The sequence below is a fragment of the Protopterus annectens genome, chromosome 6.part0, assembly GCF_019279795.1.
Source record: "Protopterus annectens isolate FY-2018-M chromosome 6.part0, PAN1.0, whole genome shotgun sequence".
NCBI lineage: Eukaryota > Metazoa > Chordata > Ceratodontiformes > Protopteridae > Protopterus > Protopterus annectens.
The window spans coordinates 1,485,199,078-1,485,225,541 of NC_056737.1; the positions used below are offsets into that span (position 1 = coordinate 1,485,199,078).

The 26,464-nt window shown below is 43.1% G+C and overlaps 1 protein-coding gene across 2 annotated transcripts in view; it reads left to right on the forward strand.

Annotated features, from left to right (window-relative positions):
• Window positions 1-26,464, forward strand: part of KYNU (kynureninase) — a 2,242,792-nt gene that overhangs the window by 1,746,904 nt on the left and 469,424 nt on the right. For both annotated transcript variants that reach the window (XM_044074971.1, XM_044074972.1), the window contains one exon: window positions 2,225-2,323. In XM_044074971.1, the coding sequence (XP_043930906.1) occupies window positions 2,225-2,323 (99 nt within the window). The remainder of the gene's footprint in view (window positions 1-2,224; window positions 2,324-26,464) is intronic.

Here is a 26,464-nt window from a genome sequence, read left to right on the forward strand (position 1 = left end):
ATGTGGACATCCTACAAAAGGGCCTCACTAAGACAGATCCCTGGTGTCAAAGCCATAGCCTCAAGCTCAAGGCCATAATGTGCATTGTCACCCCCTTTGGTAAAAACTCTGTACCCATGAACTACAACATAGGTGGTAGTATACTTAACACCGAAAGTGTGATAAGAGACCTTGGGACACAGGTGGACAGTAGTCTCTCCTTTGATAATCACATTGCCACAGTAGTCAGGAAATCCTTCTACGTGGCACACCTCATCACAAAAGGTTTCTCATCCAGAAAAAAAGAGGTCATTGTTTCCCTCTACTCATCACTCATTAGACCCATTATAGAGTACAATGCCCCTTTTGGTATGTACTCACAAGACATCCACAACAACTGGAAAGGCCACAAAAATACCTCACAAAGAGGATTACCAGCCTCAAACAGATGCCCTACGCAGACCGCCTCAAAAAATTCCAGCTTTACTCCATCGCATATTGCATACTCAGAGGTGATCTCTGCCTAACATAAAAAGCTACATCAAACCCAGAGCTGTTGGACATGCTCCACTTAAAGAAATCCCAATCCTTCCGAACTACACGCTCTAGGGAACTAAACCTTGTCACCACAATAAACAGAACATGCCAGATGGATGCATTCCTGTCTCAGAGACTTCCTATACTCTGGAATAAACTATGTCTCTATATCAAACAAAGCTCCTCATTAGCACTCTTCAAGAAAACTCTTGATGGTTGCATGGGAAATAGGAAATTCACCCCGGGGATCACTTCTGTGGCTCTGCTCGACAGTGGCACAGGAAAATAATTTTCTTGGGTGGCAAAAACCAGGGTACCTTTTTGGCTGGGCTTGTATAGGCCCTAATGCCGATAGCCTAGTACCTACCTATGAACCTATGAACAGGGAATACAGTCAGTCTCTGATGCAAAGCAGAAGATCACATAGTACTTTAGACAAAGAGAAAAACAAAGACAAGCAATTATTTCTGATTAATGGATTATAACAGCAAGAGAAAAGAGAAAATAAAATAAGAGTCAGAGCATTTTATAAAGAAAAATCTATCAATGTCATTACAGTCACAGGCAGCTGAGGTTAGCCAAATATGTAAGTTAAATTAGAACAATTCACGGAAATTGACATTGAGAGATGGGGAAACATTGGAATATCAGCCCAAACCAGTGCTAAAAAGAAATTTAAGTGCAGAAAGAAAAATAGAATACAAAATCCACTGAAAGCAAAATGCAAGTATGTCAAAGAATTATTATGTCCTAGGGAGATAGAGTACTTTGGGTTGTTATGTTAGACTGTGCACTACTGAAAGTGAGAAAAAAAGCAGATTAGTATTTTTATTAGTTTTCAATCTTGGCATCATACCACTACGCCTTTCTCCCCATGCACTTGCCAGTTCACATGGCTTTCTTGCTCTATGCACATTAATAAATTAATTCAGACATTGCGCTGACATAAGTAAATCCTTCACATAGTTTACAATCATATTACTAAAAAACATTCTCCTCCTTTATCAACTGAACCTAAAGACACAATCGCTTGTTAAAAGCAATAACTTATCTTAAGCAACCATATGCAAGATTTTCAAGAAACCTAACAGGTTGTCCTAGGAGTGTTTTTATGGATGTAGTTGCACTCAGCGCCAAGCAGGAGTTATAAGTTTATACCAGGCTAATGATCACAACAGGTTTTACCAGCCTAGCAGTGTAACTCAGTCCAGTTTTATCTTCAAGTTCCTTGGGCACCTATATTGTGGGGCATGTTAGTAAGCAAGTGCTATGTGGGGGTATGAGAAGTGAGGGAATCAAACCCTGTACCATTGGAACTACAGCTGATAGCTTTAACCCTCTGTGCCAACTGTCAGACACAATAATTCCTCCCCTAAGCAGTGTGCATCATCTTCTCACAGTTACAATGTAACACCATTACTGCCCTACTCATCTGCTCGGTAAAGCATCATTCACACAAGTACCGTTCTAGTTTGTAATCCGGCTGGGTCTTAGCATTCTAGTGCTGTCCCAGCAATGCTGATAATATTTTAATGCTAAATTCAAGCTATCTTTAATATTACAGATTATATGGTGAAGTAAGTATAAAACATACTGAGTACAAAATCTACAGAACAAGTACCATTTCATTAGAAAAGTAAACATTTATATGTATATGTTCTGTGTAATATGTTCATAATTAATTCTTAGCTGATTTTATTTTTTCTAGGGCTGTTTTGTTGGCTTTGACATGGCTCACGCGGTTGGTAATGTAGAACTTCATTTACATGACTGGAATGTTGACTTTGCCTGCTGGTGTTCATATAAAGTAAGTCACTGCATACAGTATGTTGCATTTCTTATGCACAACATATGTTTTTTTTTTTATATATTTTCATGAAATACTACTGTGATTGAAATTTTTAACTCATATTACATTGTTTAACATTTTGAAATTAAAAATAACCCGGCACAGAGCAAAATAGTTATCTATAACATGACTATAGATTACCAGTAACTTCTCCATTTAAAACAAATTACTATAAAATAAATAATGGACACCAAGCGTCCATAATTCTCAGTCAGTGGCTGTTGCACTTCTGAACTGTCTGTACTCTAATGCATTGTTTAAGACCATGCTTGAAACCATTTCAGTGCTGCACATGGGATCTGTTTGTGCAGGCCTAGAGTTCCTCTTAGTGAAACTGTTCAATATTAGAAATCATTATACGTCAGAGTTGGTTTTGTATGAAGAGCTCTTTTGGAGTTCCTTCCACCCAAAGTCCATATGATATGCCTTTTTATTACCAAGTCGCTTGTCATCGGATACTGCCAGTAACCAGAGCTCTGGTGTTTGAGGGTCATCAAAACTTTCCCCTAATCTTCTGAGTGCCTCTCTCTTCAGATTGAGTTTGCTACCTAGTGACTAAAGGTACTAGGACTAAATGAAATATGATTTGTAATCTTACACACACAAAATGGCAATTTGGAAGTAGTATGGACGGAAGGATGTTGCATTGGACATTCATGGATGAAAAGAATCCAGCCTTATGATAAGTACAAAGCTTCTGTATCCTATTGTATCAGTTTGTTGGATCCAACTGCTGGAATAGAATTCTAACTAAATGATATTTAGGTGGAATCATTTCAAGATACGTGTCAGAACAGAAGCTTCAAATGCAGCTCTGGCTCTGGAAATTGTGTAAGATTATGTATATTTATGTATGGATCTATGACACTTGTAAAATTATAATCAAAAACCTATTGTAACCTTGATTGTTTTTGGAGCTTTTCTCCCCAGGACTCCATTGAAAACGGATTCATTTTGGCCCAATGGACTATCCTGGTAAACCAACTGCAAATAATAATAATAATAAAATAATAATGGTGTTGCAGGAGGCAATGCATGGAGTTCTAAAATTAATCTAGCTGAGGTAATAGCAACCTGAAGTAGAGTGTTTCATGACAAAAAAAATAATGAGGTTTGCAGAGGAAGTTGGTTAAAAGGGACTTTTTAGTATTTCAATGTACAAAGGTGCAATGGAGAAATAAGGTATTTAAGTGGTAGGTGAAGAAGTAATATTCCTTTAAGAAAAGCCCTACATAGTATATGAGATGATGAGATGCCAGGGTAGTGTTCTGATATCCTGGGCAAACATTTGAAATAGAAGCTAACAGTACCTTGATGGCAAAGTAGCTGAATCATTTGTCATTTATGGAAGAAAGAAACTGTAGTAGGTTTGCAATGGAAGTAGAACAAGTAAACTTGAACCATTGACTGGTAGTCCATGTAGAAAAATGTGTCCTTTACTTTTGTAGATCTTTTGAGTGGATTATTTCTGAAAGGTAAACAAAATATGTTCCACCCTTTCTGAAAAGTAGGTATGTCCGACTATTAAAAGGATTGAAGTAACCATGCAGTTAATTTGACAATGAAAAGTTCAGGCTGAAGCTGTTCAGATGGGGGTGAGAAGACATCCAGCTGTGGATCTAGAAGCCATGGAGTTTCTTCAAATGAGACCTGATCAGTGGAAACAAGATCTGCCATGACCAGTATGGAGCAATGAGGGTTATCTTCGATTTGCAGGTTGATGCCTTCTATAGAAATGTGGGTGTCAGGGGAAGAAGAGGAGGACAGAAACAATTCCACAGGGCAACTGGCAGACTAAAGCATTCCTTGGTGATTGCCCCACTAGAGGAATTAGGTTCAAGTACTTCTGCACTTGGTTTTGAAAGGGGGGCAAACAAGTTACAACAAGGGACTGCTGAGACCAAAATCTTGTAAGCCACAAACGAGTTGAGGGATAATTAGTGAAGTATTAACACAGACCTGTTGAGCCTGTCTCCTTGCCAGTTGATGTTTTGAAGTATGTGCATTAACACCAAAAAGTGACTCTCATCACCTCTTTGCAGAATGGGCAGGACTTTGTTTTTCCCTACGTGTTGATGTAACATGCTACCACATTGTCTGATTGTATAATTATTCTGCTGCAGGCAAGAGGTCCTGAAAGTCCTGCAGAGCTAGGATAACCTCCTTCATTTCCAGGGTTTTAATGTCTAAATTTTCACAGAACATCCAGATTTTTGCCTCATATTTTTGGTCTGTTCCTTATAAAATTCATGGTTTCTGTCAAATCACTGAGGATTGAAGTCATTAAATAATGACATACATTTGAGTTTCATATTTCATATCCTTCAGAAAATGAGTGCTAGTGCAAGTACTGTTATTCTAGCAAGTTTCTAATTTATAACAGCGATACTTAAAACTCATCCCTATTTTTGGGGCTTTGTTCCCCCAAATTTAGGCGTTGTCCAAATTTCTTGCACAGAGAGCTTGAGAGGTATGATGTAGATTCATAGGTAGCTACTAAGCTTTCAATTCAGGGTGCTATTTTGGAACCTAGCCCAAATCCCAATGTGCACCCATACACTGTCTGGTTAAGTGACTTGATTAAAGTCTCAAAGTAGGGAAATGAGGGCAGAGGGAATCAAACCCAGTACTACATGAATCACAGCTCACAGTATTAAACCTGTTTTGCAGCTGCCAGACAGTACAGTTAATTTTTTAAATGCTCTGGTCCTAAACAAAGCTGACTGTAGGCAGGAGAGCAAAAGTGGCAAACTTTTTAATGCAGTTTTCTTGCCATTCTTTAAAACTAGCCAGTTTGCACAACCCATGCACCTCCGGTGTACTTTGTTAAGGGGGCAACCTCTGAGCCATTAGCTGATTGTAGGCATAGCAGCAGAAGTGGCAACTCCCTTTTTTTTATATGTTTTACAGTAGTCTTGCCATTCCTTTAAAAGTGCCAGTAATTTGCTCTACTTATTGTCCTCAAGGTAATAGAATAAGATTGTGGTGCCTGAGAGGGATGCTGATTGTAGAAAGGGAAGTGTAAGTGGCATTTTTTCCTTGTTTATGGCCCTCTCACGTTTTCTGTAAATTTACCAGCATAAAGTTGAAACTTCTGAGTCCGAAGTACATAAGCAGCACATCTTTTCACTTTTTTTCACTTTACAGTCCACCTGGCATTCCCTTAAAGTTGCTGGTAGTTTGCACTACCTGTGTTTCTCCCAGGCAATATATTAAGGTTTCTGGCTATGACCTGCAACTTGACTTGCAGGCAGAGGGACACAATTGTCAACTTTTTGGCTCCTTGCCCAGACAAATGAAATTGGAATCTTTTTCTTTGAATTATTTCATAAAGAAAGTTTACTCTATTCCCTTTTATTGAAGAGCTTCCCAAAAACTACAGACCATGAATGGAACTTCCTAAATTATTCACTCAAAAGATATTTCTTTATGGGGTTGAAGCCACCTCACTGATATTCAAATTAATGTGTGGTCATAATGCAGTAGGAATTAATAGTTGTATTAAATATTTAACTATTGAATAATAATTGAAGTAAAAATAAAACCTGGGCCGCCAGCTATACCTGGAATATTCAGGAACTACTCTAAGGCTAATTTCCTTCTATTAAGTGATAACCTTGCAAAATTTCAAGCCCCCATAAACCCTAAGAACACTGCTACCTTTGCAGAACTGTTCACAGAAATCCTGTGCAAGCATTTTAATAGCTGCTTAGAGACAGCTGTACCCACCAGGAGGAAGTACAGAACTAACTCAAAAAACAGGCCACCCTGGTGAAATCACAAAACCAATAGGCTACAAAGCAGAAGGAAGAGAGTCATGGCAAAAACAAGGAGGTGCAGCACTCAGCAGGGTAAAAGCACTCTCATCAAACTAAGCAAACATCTCAGAGGGCAAACAAAGTCTACCAAGCTAATTTTGAGGTAAATTTGGCCTCGTAGGCCAAGTACAACCACAAGGCATTATTTAGCTATGTCCACAACCTCAAAGGCAATATACATTCGTGTGCAGAGCTCATTATAATGGGCCCACCTATACTGAGCCAGAAGATATAGCAAATGTCCTGGCTGATAAATTCAGCTCCAACTTTATCTCTCGTTCCTCCTCAACCTTCCTTCAGGAAATACCATCTAATATAACTCCCCCTGCTATCTCCAGGGAGCAGGTCCTTAATGCTGTCTCTAAGGCCAAGAACACTGCATCAGTGGACCCAGACAATATCCCAGGTTGCCTTCTAAATAGCATGAAACATGACCTATCAGGCCCTCTGGCATTGCTATTTAACTGTAGCCTCCAAACAGGCTTTGTGCCTCATGAATGGAGAACAGCAACAGTCATACCTCTGCACAAAGGCGGGCCATCCACAGACGCTGGAAACTACAGAACTATAAGTCTCTCTAGTCTTATATATAAAACCATGGAAAGAATTATCATGGGAATTATCAGTAGTGATATAGAAAACCTCCAGACACTGGACCCAACCCAGTTTGGTTTCATCAAGGGAAGGTCATGCCTACTCAACCTGGTGGACTTCTTTGGGAAAAGCACCAAAGCAATGGATGATGGCAAAATGGTTCACACAACCTACCTTTACCTGACCAAGATATTTGGCATAATACCCCACTTGGGCATTGTTGATAAACTCAAGAAGATAGGCACAAACCCATATGTCACCTGGTGGCTAGCCAACTGGCTCACAGACAGGACCCAGGAAGTTAGAATTGGGGAGTCCACCTTTACAAGAGGGCAGTCACAAGTGGAGTACCCTCCGGGATCAGTCCTTGGCACACTGCTTTTTGGCATTTACTTCTCTGAAGTCAAGGCCAATGTTAGTGATCTCTGGCTGACTGAATTTGAAGATGATTGTAAATTAGGAACTGTAACTGAATCCCACATTGACACATATGTTCTGCAGGAAGGGCCGACACAGACAAACAGTTGGTGTCAGAGCCATGGATTAAAAATAAATACCAATAAATGCATGATAGTATTTTTTGGAAGTCATCCATGCCTGATGACTATCATATTGACAACACATCCCTTAGAGCTGACCCAGTAGTCAGGGACTTAGGGACACACATAGACAGTAATCTAGCCTTTGACCATCACATGTTTATAGACGTGAAGAAATCATTCTATGTAGCACAACCTATAAACAAAGATATGGCATCTAAGTCCAAGGAAGTCATTGTTCCACTGTATTTGGGATTCATCAGACCTACACTGAGTACAGTGCCCCGTTTGGTATGTACCTAACCAGGCATATGGAATGTTCACAGAGGCTCCTCACTAAAATAATAAAGGGCATAAGTAAAATATCCTGTGCAGACTGCCTCAAGGTCTTATCCTTGTTTTCTGTCTACAGGTTTTTGAGGGGAGATCTATGCCTGGCTTACAGGGCATTGTCAGACCCCACTCATATCGACCTCCTGAAAATTTTATTTTATGTATGCGCTGCTTCTATGCTGTGAAGAATTTGCTGGACTGCACTTATAGTCTTCTTAAGACACAAAGTCTTGCTGGCTGTTTACTGCTCAAATCAAAGTCTAATTATCACAGTCTGTTAACCACAGAAACTTGTAGAATATACACTGATGCAGCATCTGACTTTAAGAGCAGTAACCAATAAATAGCTTTTTATAAACAAACCACATGTATTCTTCTGTTAGTTTGTAGCATATATTTACAAAGTTTTTCTTCACAAACAAAATAGATGATGACTTTCCTTTCTCCATACAATACCTCAAAACAAGTGTGTTTCTACCAAAATACCTCTAACATATCTGAATTAATATAGTTATATACAGTTCTAGTCACATCCGCGGTGGTGGTGCTGTGGTAGCGTTGTCGCCTCACGGTCAGACGCTGTCTGGTTCGATTGTCAGCTAGAGCATCTTCTGCATGTAGACATGCGTGAATGGGTGTACCTTCATTGAAGTTTGTGCGTCAGGGCTGGTAACTGAGCACGTAAAAATCAACTACCAATCATTAGCAGACCGGAGTTCTGCTGTGATGATCCCTAACTGGGAAAAGCCGAAAAGCCAAAAGACACAACATACACAGTTCTAGTCATGCACATAGATTTTGTTTTTCCCTCTTGGTAGACTTTTCTATTGTCTTTTTGTTATTTTCTTGTAAGCACTTTTGCTGATGTCAGGATGCCATTAACAGAAATCTGAAAGGAAACATCTGTACAAGCTGTTCTGCTGCTGTTCCTGTCTGTTAATGGATATTTGTAAACTGTTCTGCAAACATGAGAAAAGCATATAATACTTGCTTTCCAAAATTGCTTTTCTAGGCTTTTTTCTGATGATTCTATAAAAAACCATGTCCATTTATCTATGAGGATTTAAGTCAAGATTTTCTTGATACTGTGACAAACATGTATCTTGAGGAAAACACATACTATAAAAACATGTCCATTGTCAGACGTCTGAAAGGAAACAGACACAAAGCTCAGGAAATATCTTGTGTTCATTAATAGATCTTCTTTGTTTTTCACTTATTTCAGCCAGAGCTATGTCATACAATATGAATGCCATTTTTAAATTGCTAAGCTATATTCCTGCATTAAAGCAAACTTTTTATTTTATTCTTTATCTTCATATATTTGTAGCAAAATTAATTTCAACCTTATATTCACAATTCACAAACTCTGTGCAGCAGTTAGCGTTGCTGTCTCACAGCAAGAGGTTCTCCGGTTTGACCCTTGGCTGGGGTGCCTTCTGTTTGGAGTCTGCATGTCCTCCCTGTGGTCACGTGGGTTTCCTCAGTGTGCTCCTGTTTCCTCCCACATCCCAAAGACATTCTGTAGGTGGATTGGACACTCTAAATTGGCCCTAGGTGTGAGTGCGTGCATGTGTATGCCTTCTGTAGAAGGTTGGGCGCCGGGCTGGCAACACGACACTGTAAAACTCCACTGCCAGTCATAAGCAGACAGGTGGTCTACTGTGGCAACCCCTAACCGGGAAAAGCAAAAAGAAGAAGATTCACAATTCATAAAATAACAATTCCCTTTTTTTATATGAAACACATTAGGAAACAAAACCTTTAGTCTTTTTTTTTTTTTGATACATATATAAAAGTATTACTACCAAAACTGAATGTATCTAACAACTTTTTATTTTGCAGACGATTCTGTGAAAATATTTTATTAGTTATGAGCTGTGTCTGCTTTAATTTTATTTTTTAACTTGATTAATCTATTTTTTTTTTGCAGTCACAGAATTTAATTTATGACTTAGAACTGTTCCATTAACTCTTTGCAACTGTTGAATTAACTATAAGAGACAAGAACCATGTGCTACTGCAAGCATTTATACACTGCTGAAAATATACAGTTTCAATGTCATTTTATCCATAACATTGTGGTTATATTTCTGAACTGTCTATAAACTTTAATTGACAGTGAAATATACTCTGAAAAATGCTGTTTACATATTAGTCCATTAGCTGTATGAATACAATATTTTAATATATTTTTTTAAACGTGGTTTTTCACACATATTCATTACTAGACATTAAGTTCATTTGTACTGAATTATTTTGTATTTGTACATACAAAGACTGTAAAGTACACTTAGTCCAATCTTACAAATTGAGTAACATTAACATTAAGCAAAATCTTGGAAATTTCTTATGTCTCTTTAGAAGTATCTAGTGGAATTTCCACCAGAGGCAACTATGCTTTTTGCATACCAACATTCTCTTGCCAAAAACATATTAAAATAGTGACCATTCTTGTTCAATTTTTACATATCTTTACTCTCTCTTGTATAGCTGTAATAAAGCAATTTTAAGCCATCTCTTGTTTTTAAACCATCTTTTGCATAGCTTTACAGTTTAACAGGTAGTAAATACAATTTAATACTAAACAATACAATAATAACCAGCATAATAGCTATTAACAACTTGTAAAATATTTATCCTCTCAGGTTTAATCCAGTTTACCCATATTTCTAATACACTAATACCTGTTTTTACCTCCCCCCTAAAAGAGTATTGTCAAGAAGGAATGAGATATGATTTCTTTCTGTAGCTTTATTTTAGACCCTTTTGCAATACTGCTCGCACAGTCAGTGTAAAACTGAAAAAGTACCCCTCCCCCTGTAGTACTGCAGTATTGTTTCATTTTTTGGCTGTTTTTAATGACAACATATATTTTTTCTCTTGCCTTTGCTGTCTACTACTACTAGTAGTTATTTGTACCCTCCTGTATACTTTATTTGAACTGTATGTGTACTATAACCCATCTGCTGGCTATACTTGATGTAACTGAAGTTTTTTTTTTTTTTTACTTTTAACCTTTACCTGCAAACAGATTATCAGTGACATATATGCACAGTTGTGATGTTTTATTATAATTACCAAATAGTGTTGCCTGTAAACATTTTAACAAATATGTTTTAATAACAATAATGCTTTAGAAAAACTCAAGCTACTTGTCTGGCAATCAGTCTTGTTTATCTTATCTTTTCAACATTTCATGTAACTATTCATGTAGTCTAGGAAGGTTTGAGCTGACATTTCAGTTAACCCTTTTAGCATTGTTCCTTTAATCATCTGTTAATACACTTGCAATTTTATATTAGTAGAAATATAATAAGTATTTGTGATTTATATAACTATGCATTTATACTACATAAATAGACAATATTTACAGTTAGCTTACATGTATTTTAGTATTTTTTTATTTATTTATTTAACTGCCCTGACATTAATTTTACAAAAAACTGTTTGACTAATACCATCTGTGATTTTATTTCTTTTTAAAATTCAGAACTTTAACTGTTTGGTGTGATGTTACTATACAATTGTAAAAAACTGTTTAAAACAAAATAGATATTAGCTTAACTAACACATGTTTATATTTACATTATTTATATATGCTGTTGTCTGCCTTTTACTTTTGTGCATTGCAAACAAATGTACTCTAGATGAAAAGAACATACATGCATGTTTATCTTGTATCTTTATATCTTTATACAAGAATGTCAGTCTTGTGACTTTAAATCTTTACTATTATTAACTATTTTTATTTGATTTTTATACACTAGTACTGTTTTGTGTACCTTTTGACTATGCTATGAGAATGGCAGTCATTTGTTTTAATTTACTGTAGTACTGATAAATGTATTGCTTTAAACATTTGAGAATGATTTGTCCAGACATCAGATCCTAGCATCATACCATGTATATTTAACCATTTTCAAAACACAAACATATTATAAAATATATCTCTTTTGCACAGATTAGCTGTGTATGTAGGAAGTCAGTCTCTATCAGTTCAGTTAATTTATCTTCTTTATCCTGTAACTGCTGTTGAAGAGTTTCCTGTAATGTTACATGGTCTTTCTGATATTTTTCAGTAACCTGTTCTGCTGAATTTAAAACTCTTATGCACTTTTGAAAAGATGTATGTATAACTCATCTAAGCTTCCTGAACTCATTGTGTCTGTCTTTTAGAAGTTTATTACATTCTTGTGTAACTGATTTGACTGTTGTTGCAACTCTGAAATAAACCTTTTACATCTGGTAACAGAACATAACTGTCTAACATTTGAATATAATGTCAGCATATTAAATTTTTCTGGTTCTTTACCATTACAATTTTTGTCTGTACAATCTAACCTTTGAATAATGTCATGCACTGTATTTTATGACATTCTATACACAATACACATTTTTTTATACCACACATGATTTTGTTTCAGATACCAGTCAAATATTGTAATCCATATTCATAATGCCTTACTATTAACTTGCCCTAATAAGGTTTTACATTTGCTAATATGCTGTATATACAACATTTAATTATGTTATTATTGTTACCTCTATGGCATTCATACTATATGTAACACAGAAACATTTTCTTACCAGTCAACAGAGAGGCAGATGTCCAAGCTGCTTTATGTAGATGGTTGAAAAGTCTCTGTAGTCACTTGTGAAGTTGGTACAGCAAAACTGGCAGTTTCAGTCTTACAACTTTGTATTGTACCTTTTTTGGAGAATTTATGGCACTGCTCACCTTCCAGCACTGCAGTCTCACTTCGGATTCAGACGTCTGATGAACTGTATTGCTACAAACTGTAGAAAACTGAAGTACTTCACATAAACATTAGTTACTGTGCTTTTACAGGAGTGACCTTATACAAGACATTACCCACTCCCCCTGTTTTTCGATACAGGCTAGGAGCATTCATTAGGGTCACCATTGAAAAATGTACTTTAATTGTGTGCTGCTTCTATTCTGTGAAGAATTTGCTGGACTGGACTTAAAGTCTTCTTAAGACACAAACTCTTGCTGGCTGTTTACTGCTCAAATCAAAGTCTAATTATCACAGTCTGTTAACCACAGAAACTTGCAGAATATACACTGATGCAGCATCTGACTTTAAGAGCAGTAACCAATCAATAGCTTTTTATAAACAAACCACACATACTCTTCTGTTAGTTTGTAGCATATATTTACAAAGTTTTTCTTCACAAACAGTATAGATGATGACTTTCCTTTCTCCATACAATACCTCGAAACAAGTGTGTTTCTACCAAAATACCTCTAACATATCTGAATTAATACAGTTATATACAGTTCTAGTCACACACATAGATTTTGTTTTTTCCTCTTGGTAGACTTTTCTATTGTCCTTTTGTGATTTACTTGTAAGCACTTTTGCTGATGTCAGGATGCCATTAACAGAAATCTGAAAGGAAACATCTGTACAAGCTGTTCTGCTGTTGTTCCTGTCTGTTAATGGATATTTGTAAACTGCTCTGCAAACCTCTAGTACATTTTGTTACACATCCTGCATATCCACAAAACAAACAGCACCAGAATTACCCATTCTAAAGACTTAAACCTTGCCTGTGATATAAATAGGGCCTGCTGGAGAGACAGATATGTATCCCAGAGACTACTCCATCACTGGAACAGGGTCTCCATCCATGAGAAGCAGAGTTCCTCCTTAATCCAATTCAATTGCAACTTCGACAATTCAATGGGAACAGGAAATCCATACCTGGTTTGCCACCTATGTCTCTAATGGACACAGACAACCTTTAAATTGTTCATCTCCCAGGCCCCTGCTTGTAAACATTTCATCTCCCAATCCCCTGCTTACACTTATAAATGGTATCAGAACTTGTTAGAGATTTGAGCTAGGCTTAAAAAGGCCTTTGTGGTCCTTAGCCTAGTAAACACCTATGAACCTAGGAACCTATATAAAGACCAAAAAAAGTCAATTGCCTTTAGAAACAAAAGTGTTACATTTAAACAATAATAATTATGTCTGAAATCACATAATGTAACAACAAACAATTTCCAGAGCAAAAGTTCCATCTGATAGAAAAAGAAAAGTCAGTTAATCTAAACCAGTCAAACTTCTATGCTAACTTATTGTATGTTAAGGCAAAAAAAAAAAAAAACAGCTGAAGGACATTTGAGGAGCTAGCTAGCCATGTAAATGGAATAGTTCTGCAGTTTTTCTTAAGTCCTAATTTGTTAATCAGATGATGCAGCTCACCCCAGGCAAATCACCAGGTTAGAGATCCTAGCATGGAATTGATTCTGTTTGTTTATGTAATTTGATGATTTAATAAAGAATAAAGAAAACATTGATGACTGCTACTTGAGTGCTTTATTATTTTTTACTAAGCAATATCATCATATCTGCTATAGTAGAAATAAAAGGTGCTATAGGCAAATGATATGAAATACAATTTATTTAAAATTAAAAGTTTAGCACTTGCGTTCTCTCAATTATTCCATTGAACTTCATCAGAACCATTTGTTAAAAAAACACACTCCCCGGGATTCATGAACCTTGCGCCAGGCGCACTCATAGCGTAGGCGCCACAACGCCAGACATGGCCGCCAAGCGATTCAGGTACGATCCAATTCCACGTGCACTACCGGCGTGCGCCTGAGTTGCGCCGCCTCCGGCGTAGGTATGTTAAACACCCCATGTGCGGTGTTGCACCATGCAAATGAAGGCATATAGCGATCCACGAAGTGGCGCAGGCGTAGCATAAGGGCACGGCAATGTAAACCAAAAAAAACGGTTTACATATATCCAAACATGACATAGGAGTAACGGAAGGCTGTCAACGTCAGGTATCATACTGGTGCAATATGCCAATGGCGAAAGACACCGAGAATGTCAAAAGAAAACATGCACAAAATGTAAATAATGACATAAATGGTATGTCCGCAGAAACCACAGCAGAACCCCAGGACATGTCCGCGGAAGGTGCGAAACAATGAAATAATATGACAATGTCATAAAAGAGCAGTATAATACACATCAGCTTCACAGCCACAATACACCATAGTATGCATGGAAAGCCACAACCACAGCTCAAGGGTTGCCAAGGAGTGGCGGCAGTGTTCGGCGCCATAACCATGTATTAGTAGTCAATGCCATGCAAATGAGGCAGATAATACTGAATCGCAAAACCCCCGCTGGCGTAAGGCTGCACCAAACGGTGCAGCGGTAATACACCGAGGAGTGGCCCAGAGGGAATACATGTCAATCGCAGAGGGGTGTGCCACTGTAGGAGGAAGCACATTGGAGCCCAGCAAACATGGGCTGTACAATGCACATCACAGCAGCAGGACCGGCGTGTGAGGAAATAGATGCGCTGAGAGTACACAATGCGCGCACAGATGCATGTGCACGAGGATGACTACGTTCCCCCAACCCAGTCATGTGACGGCCGCCCCGTCAACAACCACGGATACAGGAAGGTGATGCGGAGAATATGAGGAAATGCGGAAGCAGTGTAATTGGAGTCGTAATGAGCAATCAACCCACGAAGGGCAATTGGCGGCAGCTGACAACTCTGCATGCAGAATCCCGCAAAACGGGAAAGGGGAGGCATATGAATGCAAAGAAAGTAGGGGATGTAGCAGAATTGCAAAGAGCGAATAACCGATACAGCACAGCCAAGTAGAGAGGTAGCATAACGGCGGCGGCAGACAAAATGCATGATATGCCATGTCCCTGCAGGATGCACTCCAGGAAATAGTAGGTGCAATGTGCAGAAACAGTAAGGTAAGGTCTAAAGCTAAACCAATGCAGGCAAGTGTAATGTAACACCAAAGGCAACAGCGTTGCAGTGCCAACGGTAAAACACGGAAGATAATCCACAGATACGGCCGCACAGACACACCCAATGACATCACCGGGTGTACAGCACAACAGTATAAAGTGTGAATGCACACAACACACAGCGCGTATTCCCAAATGCCGCACTTTAGGGTGTAAACACATGGGGAACTTTTAAAATGTATATGTTGGGTGCCGTGGCGTGATACATCAGCATGTGTCAGAGACAGACGGAGTTGCGGAGGAGGGTGCCGACAACTACCGTAGGCCTCAGAGGAGAAGGAGAGTGTTCAGACCAAGGGTAACCTACCAGGGCTTCAAGACCTGGAGATAGTAGAGCGTCACAGGGTGGCCAGGGACACGTTACAGCAAATAGCAGACCTGTGCCGCCCACGCCTGAGAACAAGAAACAACAGAGGGGAGCCCATCCCAGTGGACACAAAGGTATGTGTAAGCTTGCGAATACTGGCTACAGGTACCTTTCAAAGGCCAACCGGGGATATAATGGGCATCTCACAGGCATCAGCATCCAGGGTACTACACCAGTTTCTGGATGCCATGTTACGTTTATGCCCATGAGTATATATACTTCCCCAGATCTCAGGAGGAGTTGGCTAGCAATATGTGCCACTTCCACCGTGTGGCACAATACCCGGAGGTACTGGGTGCGATAGACTGTACGCACATACAAATCAAGTCACCACCCGGGGAGCAGGGTAGACGCTACATAAACCGCAAGGGATTCATCAATTGCCAGGTCGTGTGCAATGCGCAGGGCATTATCATGGATGTGTGTGCTGGCAGCCCTGGAAGCTACCACAACTCCCATATCTGGCATGCCTCACAGCTGTATCAGGTATTCACCAGGGGGGACATCACACAAGGCCACCTTGTGGGGGATGCTGGCTATGCACTGGAGCCGTGGATGATGACACCCATCAGAAATGCACACACACACACATGCAAGAACGCCATAATGAGGCACACGCACAAACCAGAATAATCATAGAGCGTGTGTTTGGGATGCTGAAATCACGGTTCCGGTGCTTGGATACATCCGGTGGAGCCCTGCAGTACTCTCCAGGCACATGTGCCCACATATTCATAGTATGTGCCATGCTACATAATATGATCCTGCGGAAACAGCTGCTGCAGGGACATAATGGTGAAGGGCCACCAAGCCCGCCACAACTGCCAAGGCAAGCACAGGCACAGAGCGTTCAGCGCCATGAACACACTGTGCCAGCCCCAGTAGGCAGACGGAGGCGTACCCAATATGCCTATACCTTGGCAAAGAGGGAACGTATAGCACATACTCTGACAGCGTAGGCCCCATGGACTGACACCTCCCTACCTGCACACACAGTGAAATGGACGGCACACAAACATGGCCGCCCATAATGTGTACCGTATGGGTGGTCCCATGTGTGACTCCAACATAGGAAGCACCCAAACACTGCACACCCAACAGCCAGCGGAGCATGGAACGCCGACACCTCAACCATACGCGGGTCCTACAGCAGACAGCGTAGCCGTATGCTGCCCCGTTCGCCGCAAGGTGTATACATATGTACATATGTGCATACACAGATATGGAGATAGATATCATTACACACGTAGAAATATATGTACACATACACAGATATAAAGTACAACAGGTAAGACAGGGAATCAGAGGGATGCAAGGTGACAGAGAAGTAAGACGCGATATCTCTACACAGTAAACATAGTGAACGACAACCCGAGTATCCAGGAGGGTTGACAGAAGAGGGAACGCCACCCATGGAAAGGTCAACCTACCTAAATGCATAATCGCGAGTCGGGATGATCGCCAGGCCACGGTACAGTAACAGGACATGTGCGGGTAATATTATTAGGATATGAGGGCGGAGGTAGACACCGCTGCCGGTGATGCGGGCAATGTAGGTACTGTGTGCAACCGTCCCTGTGACAGCAACAGTATGTGTATGTGTGTGGTGAGGGTGTCGTGTGTTCCGCTGTGCGAGTGTAATGTGTGTGCCACTGTAAAATGTGTATGTAGGTGACATGTAACAGGCGGAGTGGAATAACATGTGTAGGCATACAGTATAGGAACCACAGGCGTATGTACAGCAGAACCCCCAAAGTAGTACTGAGAGCCCCTCCCTGGCTAGGCGCGTGGCGACGTAAAATGATGCAAAGCGAAAATGTCCCAGAATGTACCACAGGAGTATAGCCAACATGAAATGCAAAGGACGTATGTACAAACCATGACCGTATGTATGGCACCGATATGTTAATTTCAAAACGATACGTCGGCAACGTTACACAGCAATAGTCATGTACCACGGAAATACGCATGTGCTACCCTGGCACCGATCGTGGCTACATATCAGCCCGTAAACACCGCTGTGTGTTCCACGAGTGTCAAACAAGCAATCGCCACCCGAATAGGTGGCAACCGGTAGCATACAGGCCGTCCCAAGTACAGGACCACAATGACCGTAAATATCCGAGACAAAATGCCAAGGGATAGTCGGCACGTACGAACAGCCACAGATATACTACCGATGTGATGGAGGAATACATGCAGGAAGCACACATGCAGGTGATACCGACACCAGACGACATCAACAAAACCTACACTCCCAGAACAACAGACAGGTAACTTGCAGCTCCCCAGGCAGGGATGGAGCACACACACAAGCATACCGTGTATGTAGAAATGCAAGGCCCACAACCCGTACCCGTCACCCACAACCGCCGATATACCCCATCGCACATATCAAAGGGATACAAGCCGCAATAGCAGCAAAAACATACAGGCAGTCAATAGCAGCGGCATAACCGCAACATCTCGCGTGGGAAACACTATCAGCAGCGGATGCATACCTGCATCCGTTGTGTAAAGGAATACAAGAGCTATGTTACACATCCGAATGCAAAACGCCATCGACAGACGCCGCCAGGACAGGGACACCCACATGTCGAACATAATACTATACCCAACACACACAATCCACGGCTAACACCACTGCGAAATATACCTGACGCCACACATAGCGGCTGCAGTCACACATAACATAACGCAATACAGACCATCTCCACGAAGGTAGTGCAAATAACCAACGCCCAGGCGAGGAATGAACCATGCCCTAGTTCCGACGCGTACTGTACGAATGGAGTAGATGCACAGGTGATATGCGCATAAGTACACACCGAGGAACAGCTATTGGTGTGATGAACCCACATGTCGCAGGTGACGACGGATATAAGGAAGACTCCTAGGATATTCAAACTGTATGTTCATACCGAACCACTACTAAAAAATGGCTCGACTGAGAGTTAACGATATAGCGAGACTCGAACGGAAAACGGAAGTAAACACAGGAAAGGTATGTAGAACCCACGAAATGTACTGGTGTGTAATGCATGATATGTATGACGAAGCTGCACTGTATGTGAACGGTGTTTGTAAGTAAGGATACCTGTCCATAAAGCAGAGAGTGGTGAAAGGTGGTTATGTAGTGCTATCCCGCTGAGCATACCAACGACTGTGGACACCGTGTGCACAGCAGTGGGACATCATGTACACAGCCGGGATAACCCAAGGGCTGCCATAGGGGGGCAAAACACAGAACAATGCCACCACCCACGCCGATGCTGGCAGTGGATGTCCAACAAGGAAGTGCCACAGCAGGGGATAGGACATGTATGTATACTGTCACAGCACACATGTGTATGGGCATATACCGTCGATGTCATACATAATGTGCGCATGACGTGCACGTATGCCTCGCAGTAGGGGTTACTATGTCAAGTATGTGTAATGTAAAGCTGTCATGGTGGATATGACAGACATACACAGTATCACAGGCATAGCATGCATAATGGAGGTATGGCCTAGTGTTATGTACACTAACAGGATATGTATGGCCTGTACATATGGGACAGAGTAGTAGCAGAATAGCCACCCGAAATGGAAGGAACACCAAGTAACCATGTCCAAATGATCTGTAGCAGGTGCAATGTGTGCAACAATGACGTCCGGCAGGTCCATGTGTAAACACATGTGCAGTGTACACAGTAGTGTCACCACCCCATGGTAGTGTCCACTGAACAGCAGAGGTGGATGTCAACTGCATGTCTACACAGTACTGCCGCTGTGGTGGTACCATGACTATGTGTCACCCTATCAGCAAGGGAGCTATCACATGACCAGTGCCACAGTGTGTCCCTGTGGGATGTGCACAGGACCTACGTTCCACAGCATGGTGTGTGTCGTGTCTGCAGAAGTAACACAGAAGCCCAGGCTATGCAATGTGGCATGTGTGCACATATGCAGGAGTGCTTCATTCCCCCCGCCCACTGCAATTGCCATGTAGGAGTACTACATGCATCACTAATGCGGAGGACATGGCCCATGTCAGAGTAGATGACACCCCTGTGTAAGTGGTACGCAGATGAGTACAGATGTGTTCCCCGTCTGTCATCCGCATATGTAAACTGTCTGAGCCTGGTATACATCACGGCATGACTATGCCGCGCCATGTAAAGTCGTAGCCATTGTGGAAGGTACACCACGAATGTGTTATTGTAACCCTGCCCGTGTGTAGATGTGTGTATGGCACAGGTACAAAGGCTACCTATGTACCAGCAACACACACAGTACAGATATGTGTGGCCCTGCAGATGTGTACCCACGCCACAGTGGAATATGGCAACCACAGCACCATGTGGGGCATGTGTGTGTACAGCAACCATGTACAATGTGATATGCATGTATGGGGACAGTATCCATGTGATACCCAGTGGATGACTGTTGCTATGCAAAGGTGATGTGTATGCACCATGTGTGATGTATCCTGACGCAATGACATCTACACGATGTATCTGCCACACCGACACCTGTACGGTTGTTAGCAGTATGAGCTGGTGGAGCTACAATGCTGCCAGGTATGTAGATGTGGGATATCTAGGCATGGACAGTACTCTGTGACAGCATGTTGTGTATGTAAGCAAATAGTGAACATGAGGGGCCACATGACTGAGGACTGTGTAATGCCACATGTACCTGACATGTAGTAGGTAGCATGATATGCTTGCATCACTGTGTGTCCTGTCCAGGAGTCATATAGCCTAACATCCTGAGACACAGGGTATGATGTGATGGTGGATGTGTACATTGCCAATACCAGAATGTGGAATGGTGCTGAAGGGCAATGTGGGGACAATGTCTGATCTGTTACCCTCCGTACCACACCAACCACCCATGCAATGGTATGACAGGTGGCCAGCATGTGTATGTGGCGTGCTGTGGCACACAGAGGCCCAACAAGGGTGCCAGTAAAGGCATGGAAGTCATCAATGAGTGTGTGAAGCACGGATGTGAGGATGTGCCCCAGTGCCATACTGAATGGTCCAGTCATGGGTGTATGAATGCAGTCCCACATGTGCAATGCAGTACCACCTATGTGTAGTGTGATAGATGCGGTAGTGTGGTGGTCAAGGTACACAATGTCCATGAACAGGCTAGCAGTTAATTCAGTGGGCTGCTGCAGAGACACATACCAAACAGGTTGGTGGGACATAACAGCTAGGGAGATCGGAGGTGACATTGGGACAGTGTCCTAGGACATAACGTGTGCATGGCAGTACCATGTATGTGTCCACAGGGACACTGCGATGTCCATGTATGGATTGGAACCCTGTAGTGAGTGAGAGTGTGTATTGTTGGTAGGTACCCCATTGGCTGGCATGTTGCCAACAACATCTCAGTCGGCAATGCCTGGGTGACTGTTGTACACTACATCGAATGTGGATGTAGCCAAACAACACAGACATACCACCACACTGCCTGAGGGCCCACACTGCAATGTGCGGCAGTCATGTGTAGGTAGCTAGCTTTGGAGCATGTGATGGACCACGAGGACCCACCATGACTGTCAAGTGATGCACCCCACACATGTGAATAACATGTGCCCATACAGCAGATGTGCATGGAACATGACTACCACCATGGCATCTGTGAAAAGGCCAGTACCGCCATGTCTCTGTGTGGAATAGCATGGTCCCTACCATTGCGTACATGTTGCGGAAGTGCACTGTGATATGTGTCAGCATAGTCACGTACACTGTCCAGCTGCCGGGGTGCCATGCCATTAACCACCCCCGTCAGCAGACGTCAGCAGTACCGGCCGTTGAGCACATGTACCATGTATGCTGCGATGGGTGTGTGTCCAGGGTGTGGCTAGCAGGGCCGCAAAGCATATATGTTCATCTACCAGAGGGGGGATATCCCTAGGTTTAACACACAGACACATGGAAGTATGGTGCATGCCGAGGGTAGTGTAGGTATGGTATGTGTTGTGTAATGTGTCACCCAGCTATGTGTAGTGCATGGCCAAGCATGTGTGGGTACATGGGAGTCCATACTAGGGAAGTGTGGGTTGCTGTCAGCACATGGCAGTAGCAACTGTCCGAGGTGCAATGTACAGTATGACAACACAGCCAGCATGTAACCTGTGGTGTACAGTGTACTCTCTGTTGCGTGTTACAATGTGTCTAGCGGTCACAAACATGGGTATCCGAACATGGAGTACCTATGATGCATTGTGTTCGGAAAATATACAGTATGTGTGTAAAACATTGTGTGATGTGGGATCCCCTCACCTGTGTGTGTTGCAGTCCAGGTATGTGCCTGGGAGGTATGATCTGTGTACAATCTGGACTGGCAGGTGTGCTGTGCAGAGCATGGAGGCAGGTCCCAGGCACCGCAGATAAATGTCAGGCGTGCACTACTGTGCGTGCCGTGCTTGTGTGCAGCACAGTGGAGGGTGCAAGCATTGTCACACATTACTGCATGCCGTGCCTGCCTGTTACAGCCCTGCTGGAGACAGACATGTGACACGGCCGCAGAGGCAGCATAGCATGTGAAGATGTACATGTGGGCTCCACACCCTAGGCAGATGTCCGCAGGTCATGTGTGCCACAGTAGTGTGGTCGACCACGACTGTCATACTGGACAGATACCACATGCCTGTATAAGTACAGTATGAGCATAGTCAACAGTCGCAGTGACAGAGTAGGCCAATGTACAGTATCCCCATGTGCAGACCACTGCCTACTGTACACCTGGCTAGACACACACCCAGAGGGTGAATATACCTTTGAGCCATCACATGTCCCAGTCCACGTAGCCTGTACAATGTCATCACAGGGTGGTCACAATAACGTGTGGTAAGACAGACACGTTGTACCAGGTGATGTGTCATGTGTGCATATGTTGAGTTGCACAGCCGTTCACACATCCGCAACATATCGGTGCATGATGTATGCTGTTACATGATGTGTGGAACTGCACTGTGACCCACAACAGGGTCATCTGAGACAGGTGTGTTGTGAATGGTGTAACCCATGGTCACACGGGATACACACTGGTGCTGTTGGCAGCCATGCTGGTGGCCACCAGTGGTGCCTGCAGTGGTCATACAGACATACTGCACACAGTGTTCTGGCAGGAATGTCCATTGTTGTGGATGATGTGTTGCTACGTGAAGGTAAGTGTGTGTTGTGAATGTTACACATCCAGATGTCACCATCTGGCGCAGTCATGGTCGTCGACAGCATCACACACATCCACAGCAGTCAGAACCCTGTCCCGAGAATGGGTGTCAGCCACCCTCGTACTGTGTGACGTATGTGCACATGGCAGAACACCTCCCACTGGCTGGATAACAGTGTCAGCTAGGATGGCTACATGATGGCTGGAATACGCCGTGATAATGTACAATGCTGGTAGCCCAATGAAGTACCTGGAATCACACGATGCGCCATGGCTGCCATGTAAACCATGCACAACAATGACTGTGTGACAGACACAAACAATGCGTAGACATGTTGAACATGCACACATGAGAACACCCAATGAGGTATGTTGCACATATCGATGTACAACTGTCATCTATGGCCATAGCATGGATGCAGATGCACATGCCCCACAGGCAGTACCACGCGATGTAGGTAGGGGGGCATTGCATGTGTACATGTGACAGTTGCTGTACCGCCACATGTCCTGCATAGCCGTCATGTAGGGGTAGCAGTGGCATGTGACTGTTGGACATGCCTGTACATTTGACCATGTCCCACAGGACATGTGTTACGTGTGTACAACATGTGCTGTGCCGTCATCAAGCTGTGAAGTGTACGGCTGCCAGTGTACCTGTGTGACATGTTTTTTATGATGGGTGCAAAGGCACGTAGTACTGCATTGCATGCCCACATGCCCCACACAGGTGCATAGCCTGAACATACAATACAAAGAGGGTGTTGGATGATAGCAACCCACAAGAGGAGATGGGTACGGGTGGCAACCCACTACCACCTGTTCGGGTACTGTGTGCATGTCTACGACACATTAGCACCCGAGAAGCTAGCGGTACAGCAGTACAGGGTTGCATGCATATATGTTCAACAATATCCCTGTGTGTCCCACCACTGGCCCGTGGATAGACAGACACCAACACAATGTGCAGATATGATATGTGCACAGCACATCACCGATGGCTGCTGTAGAATAGGCTTACTGTGTAGACATGTGCACAGTAGGTCTGCGCCAGCCACACTCAAACACGTTATGTGCCGAACCACACCAATAGTCCAGCCCATGCCACAGACGGATGTGCACGCATCTGTGTATGTACGTCTGGGAATGTCTCCAGCATAGCAGTATAGCTGTGTCAGTGTTGCGAACAAGATATTGAATGGGTTGTATGTGTGAGGGGTGCGGCATACGTGTATGGTCAGATCGACGATACCATCAGTGCCCCTGCTATGTGAACATCCCTGTCCCCATACATAGATACCTATGCTGTGCCCAACACCATGTTCCCCGTGGGAGGGATGGCGGTGTGCAGTGCACCAGCAGACATGGGGGTGGCAGCAGGCACTGGATGTAGACATATGTGGCACCCATGTCAGTCCAGGCAATCATCCATGTGCACGGGATAGCAGTGTGTGGGCACATACAGCACTGTGTTGAACAATATCGCAGCACATAGCACCTGTCAGGGTTAATGTGTATGCATGGATGTGCGATACCTGCATGCACCAGACACACCCCCACCAAGCAGCGTGCAGCCTACCTTGCATAAGGCCACTATCCACACCATGATGATAGACATGTGTAATGTCCATATACACATAGCAATGACATATGGAATGGACAGCCACCCTGCCAATATCAGTACCCCCCAGGTGGGTCACATCCCAGTGCCATGTATGTGACATACCCTGCCATACCATGCAGCCCTGCCCAGCAAGGCTGCACATGCTATCACAGTCCTACATGGTGCGATGGACAAAAGGCACTATCACAATCAACCGTCCACAGCAGTAATGTGGCAGTGATGCACCCTGTGGTGTTACAGGTGCTGTGTGTTGCTGTGGACAACGTGTGTGCGCACATGCTATGCATGACCTTTCCTGCTAATGTGACATGGTTACACATTGTCCCATGTGTATCACATGTGTAACACAGGTGAGCCGTGGCAGGTTGCCCAACACCCGTACAGTGCTGTGTGGATGTACATGGCACAACACATGCATGTACAGGTGTCCATGTGTATGTGTGCAGTGCCACCGCTGACGTTCATAATGGCCGCGTACGTGATGTCTAGTGACTTATACACAGCATACAGGTGAACAGTAGAACTGTTGTCACATGGGGACCTGTGCCAACTGATATGGACACAGGTGCAGGCAGGTACACATGTCCACAGCAGGCTAACATCAACATGGTGCGTGTACAGTGTGATGAGGTGACACACAGATATGATATGACACCCACTGCTCAATGGTGTGACGGCAACACGTTGGCTGTGTCACTGCCATGATGCAGCGCAGAGATTACTGTGCAGATGTTGTACATGTCATAGCAATGTATGTCCAGCAGTATGCTAGTACAGCAGTGTAAATGTGACCTGTCAACATCATTATGTCTTACAGATAATGCCACGTTCCCGGCTGCCTGCCTTCAGCCGACAGGAAGATGAGGTGATAATACCGTTGCTCCATGACAACTATGACATACTGTTCAGCCATGTGCCACTACAGGCACAACAGAGTGAAGACATGTGGCAGGATATGCGCAGGAGGGTGAACACCGTGGGTGGCCACAACCGCACATATCAACAGATCCGCAGACACTGCACAGACCTAATTCGGCATGCGAAACAGCGTGCCTCCGCAATCGCCAGACAACAAGGTGGGACAGGTGGTGGGCCACCAACCCAGCCCCCACTCACACACACGGAGGAGCTCCTGGCCAGTCTGGGGACACCCAGGGAACAACATGCTGAAACCCTCGCTGCCATCGTGGAGGTGGGTGTCTCCCAACCAACGAGCCTGGAGCTGCCTGGTAAGGCAGTCTTGCATGTTTGTATGATAAGTGATGTAGGAGTGGGTGTCATAGTACACCACATAATGTAGCAACACATGCCAGGTATATGGCCACACAAGCTGCATACTACAGTATGCTACATTGTGTTTGCAGACATGTGCATAGCACATGCTAACACACAGGTACATGATGTGACATGCACAGTGCTTACCGTGGCGATAGTAATGGATAATGTGTATACTGTTGTGTCGCCCCTATACAGGTACGTCTGGCGTGTCGCACAGACATGGGTCTGTCGCAGGTGAGACTGTTGCTAGTAATAGGCATGATACGGTGTATAGATATTCCCCATGTGTCCAGGTATGACATGCACACCTGGGTCTGCCCCAGTCACGGTATACAGGTTGCACCACCCGACACACACGCCACCCATGTACAGTAGATACAACCGTTAGTATAGACCGGCATGACACCACATAACCCATCGGTGTGATATGTGCAGTCAGCTATGCATACAATGGTGGAGGTGTTCCACAATGGCTGCATGTGTAGTATGCATCGGTATGCCTTTGCGGTATGCACACAGTACCACATAGTGAGCTGTGATCTGGCCAGAA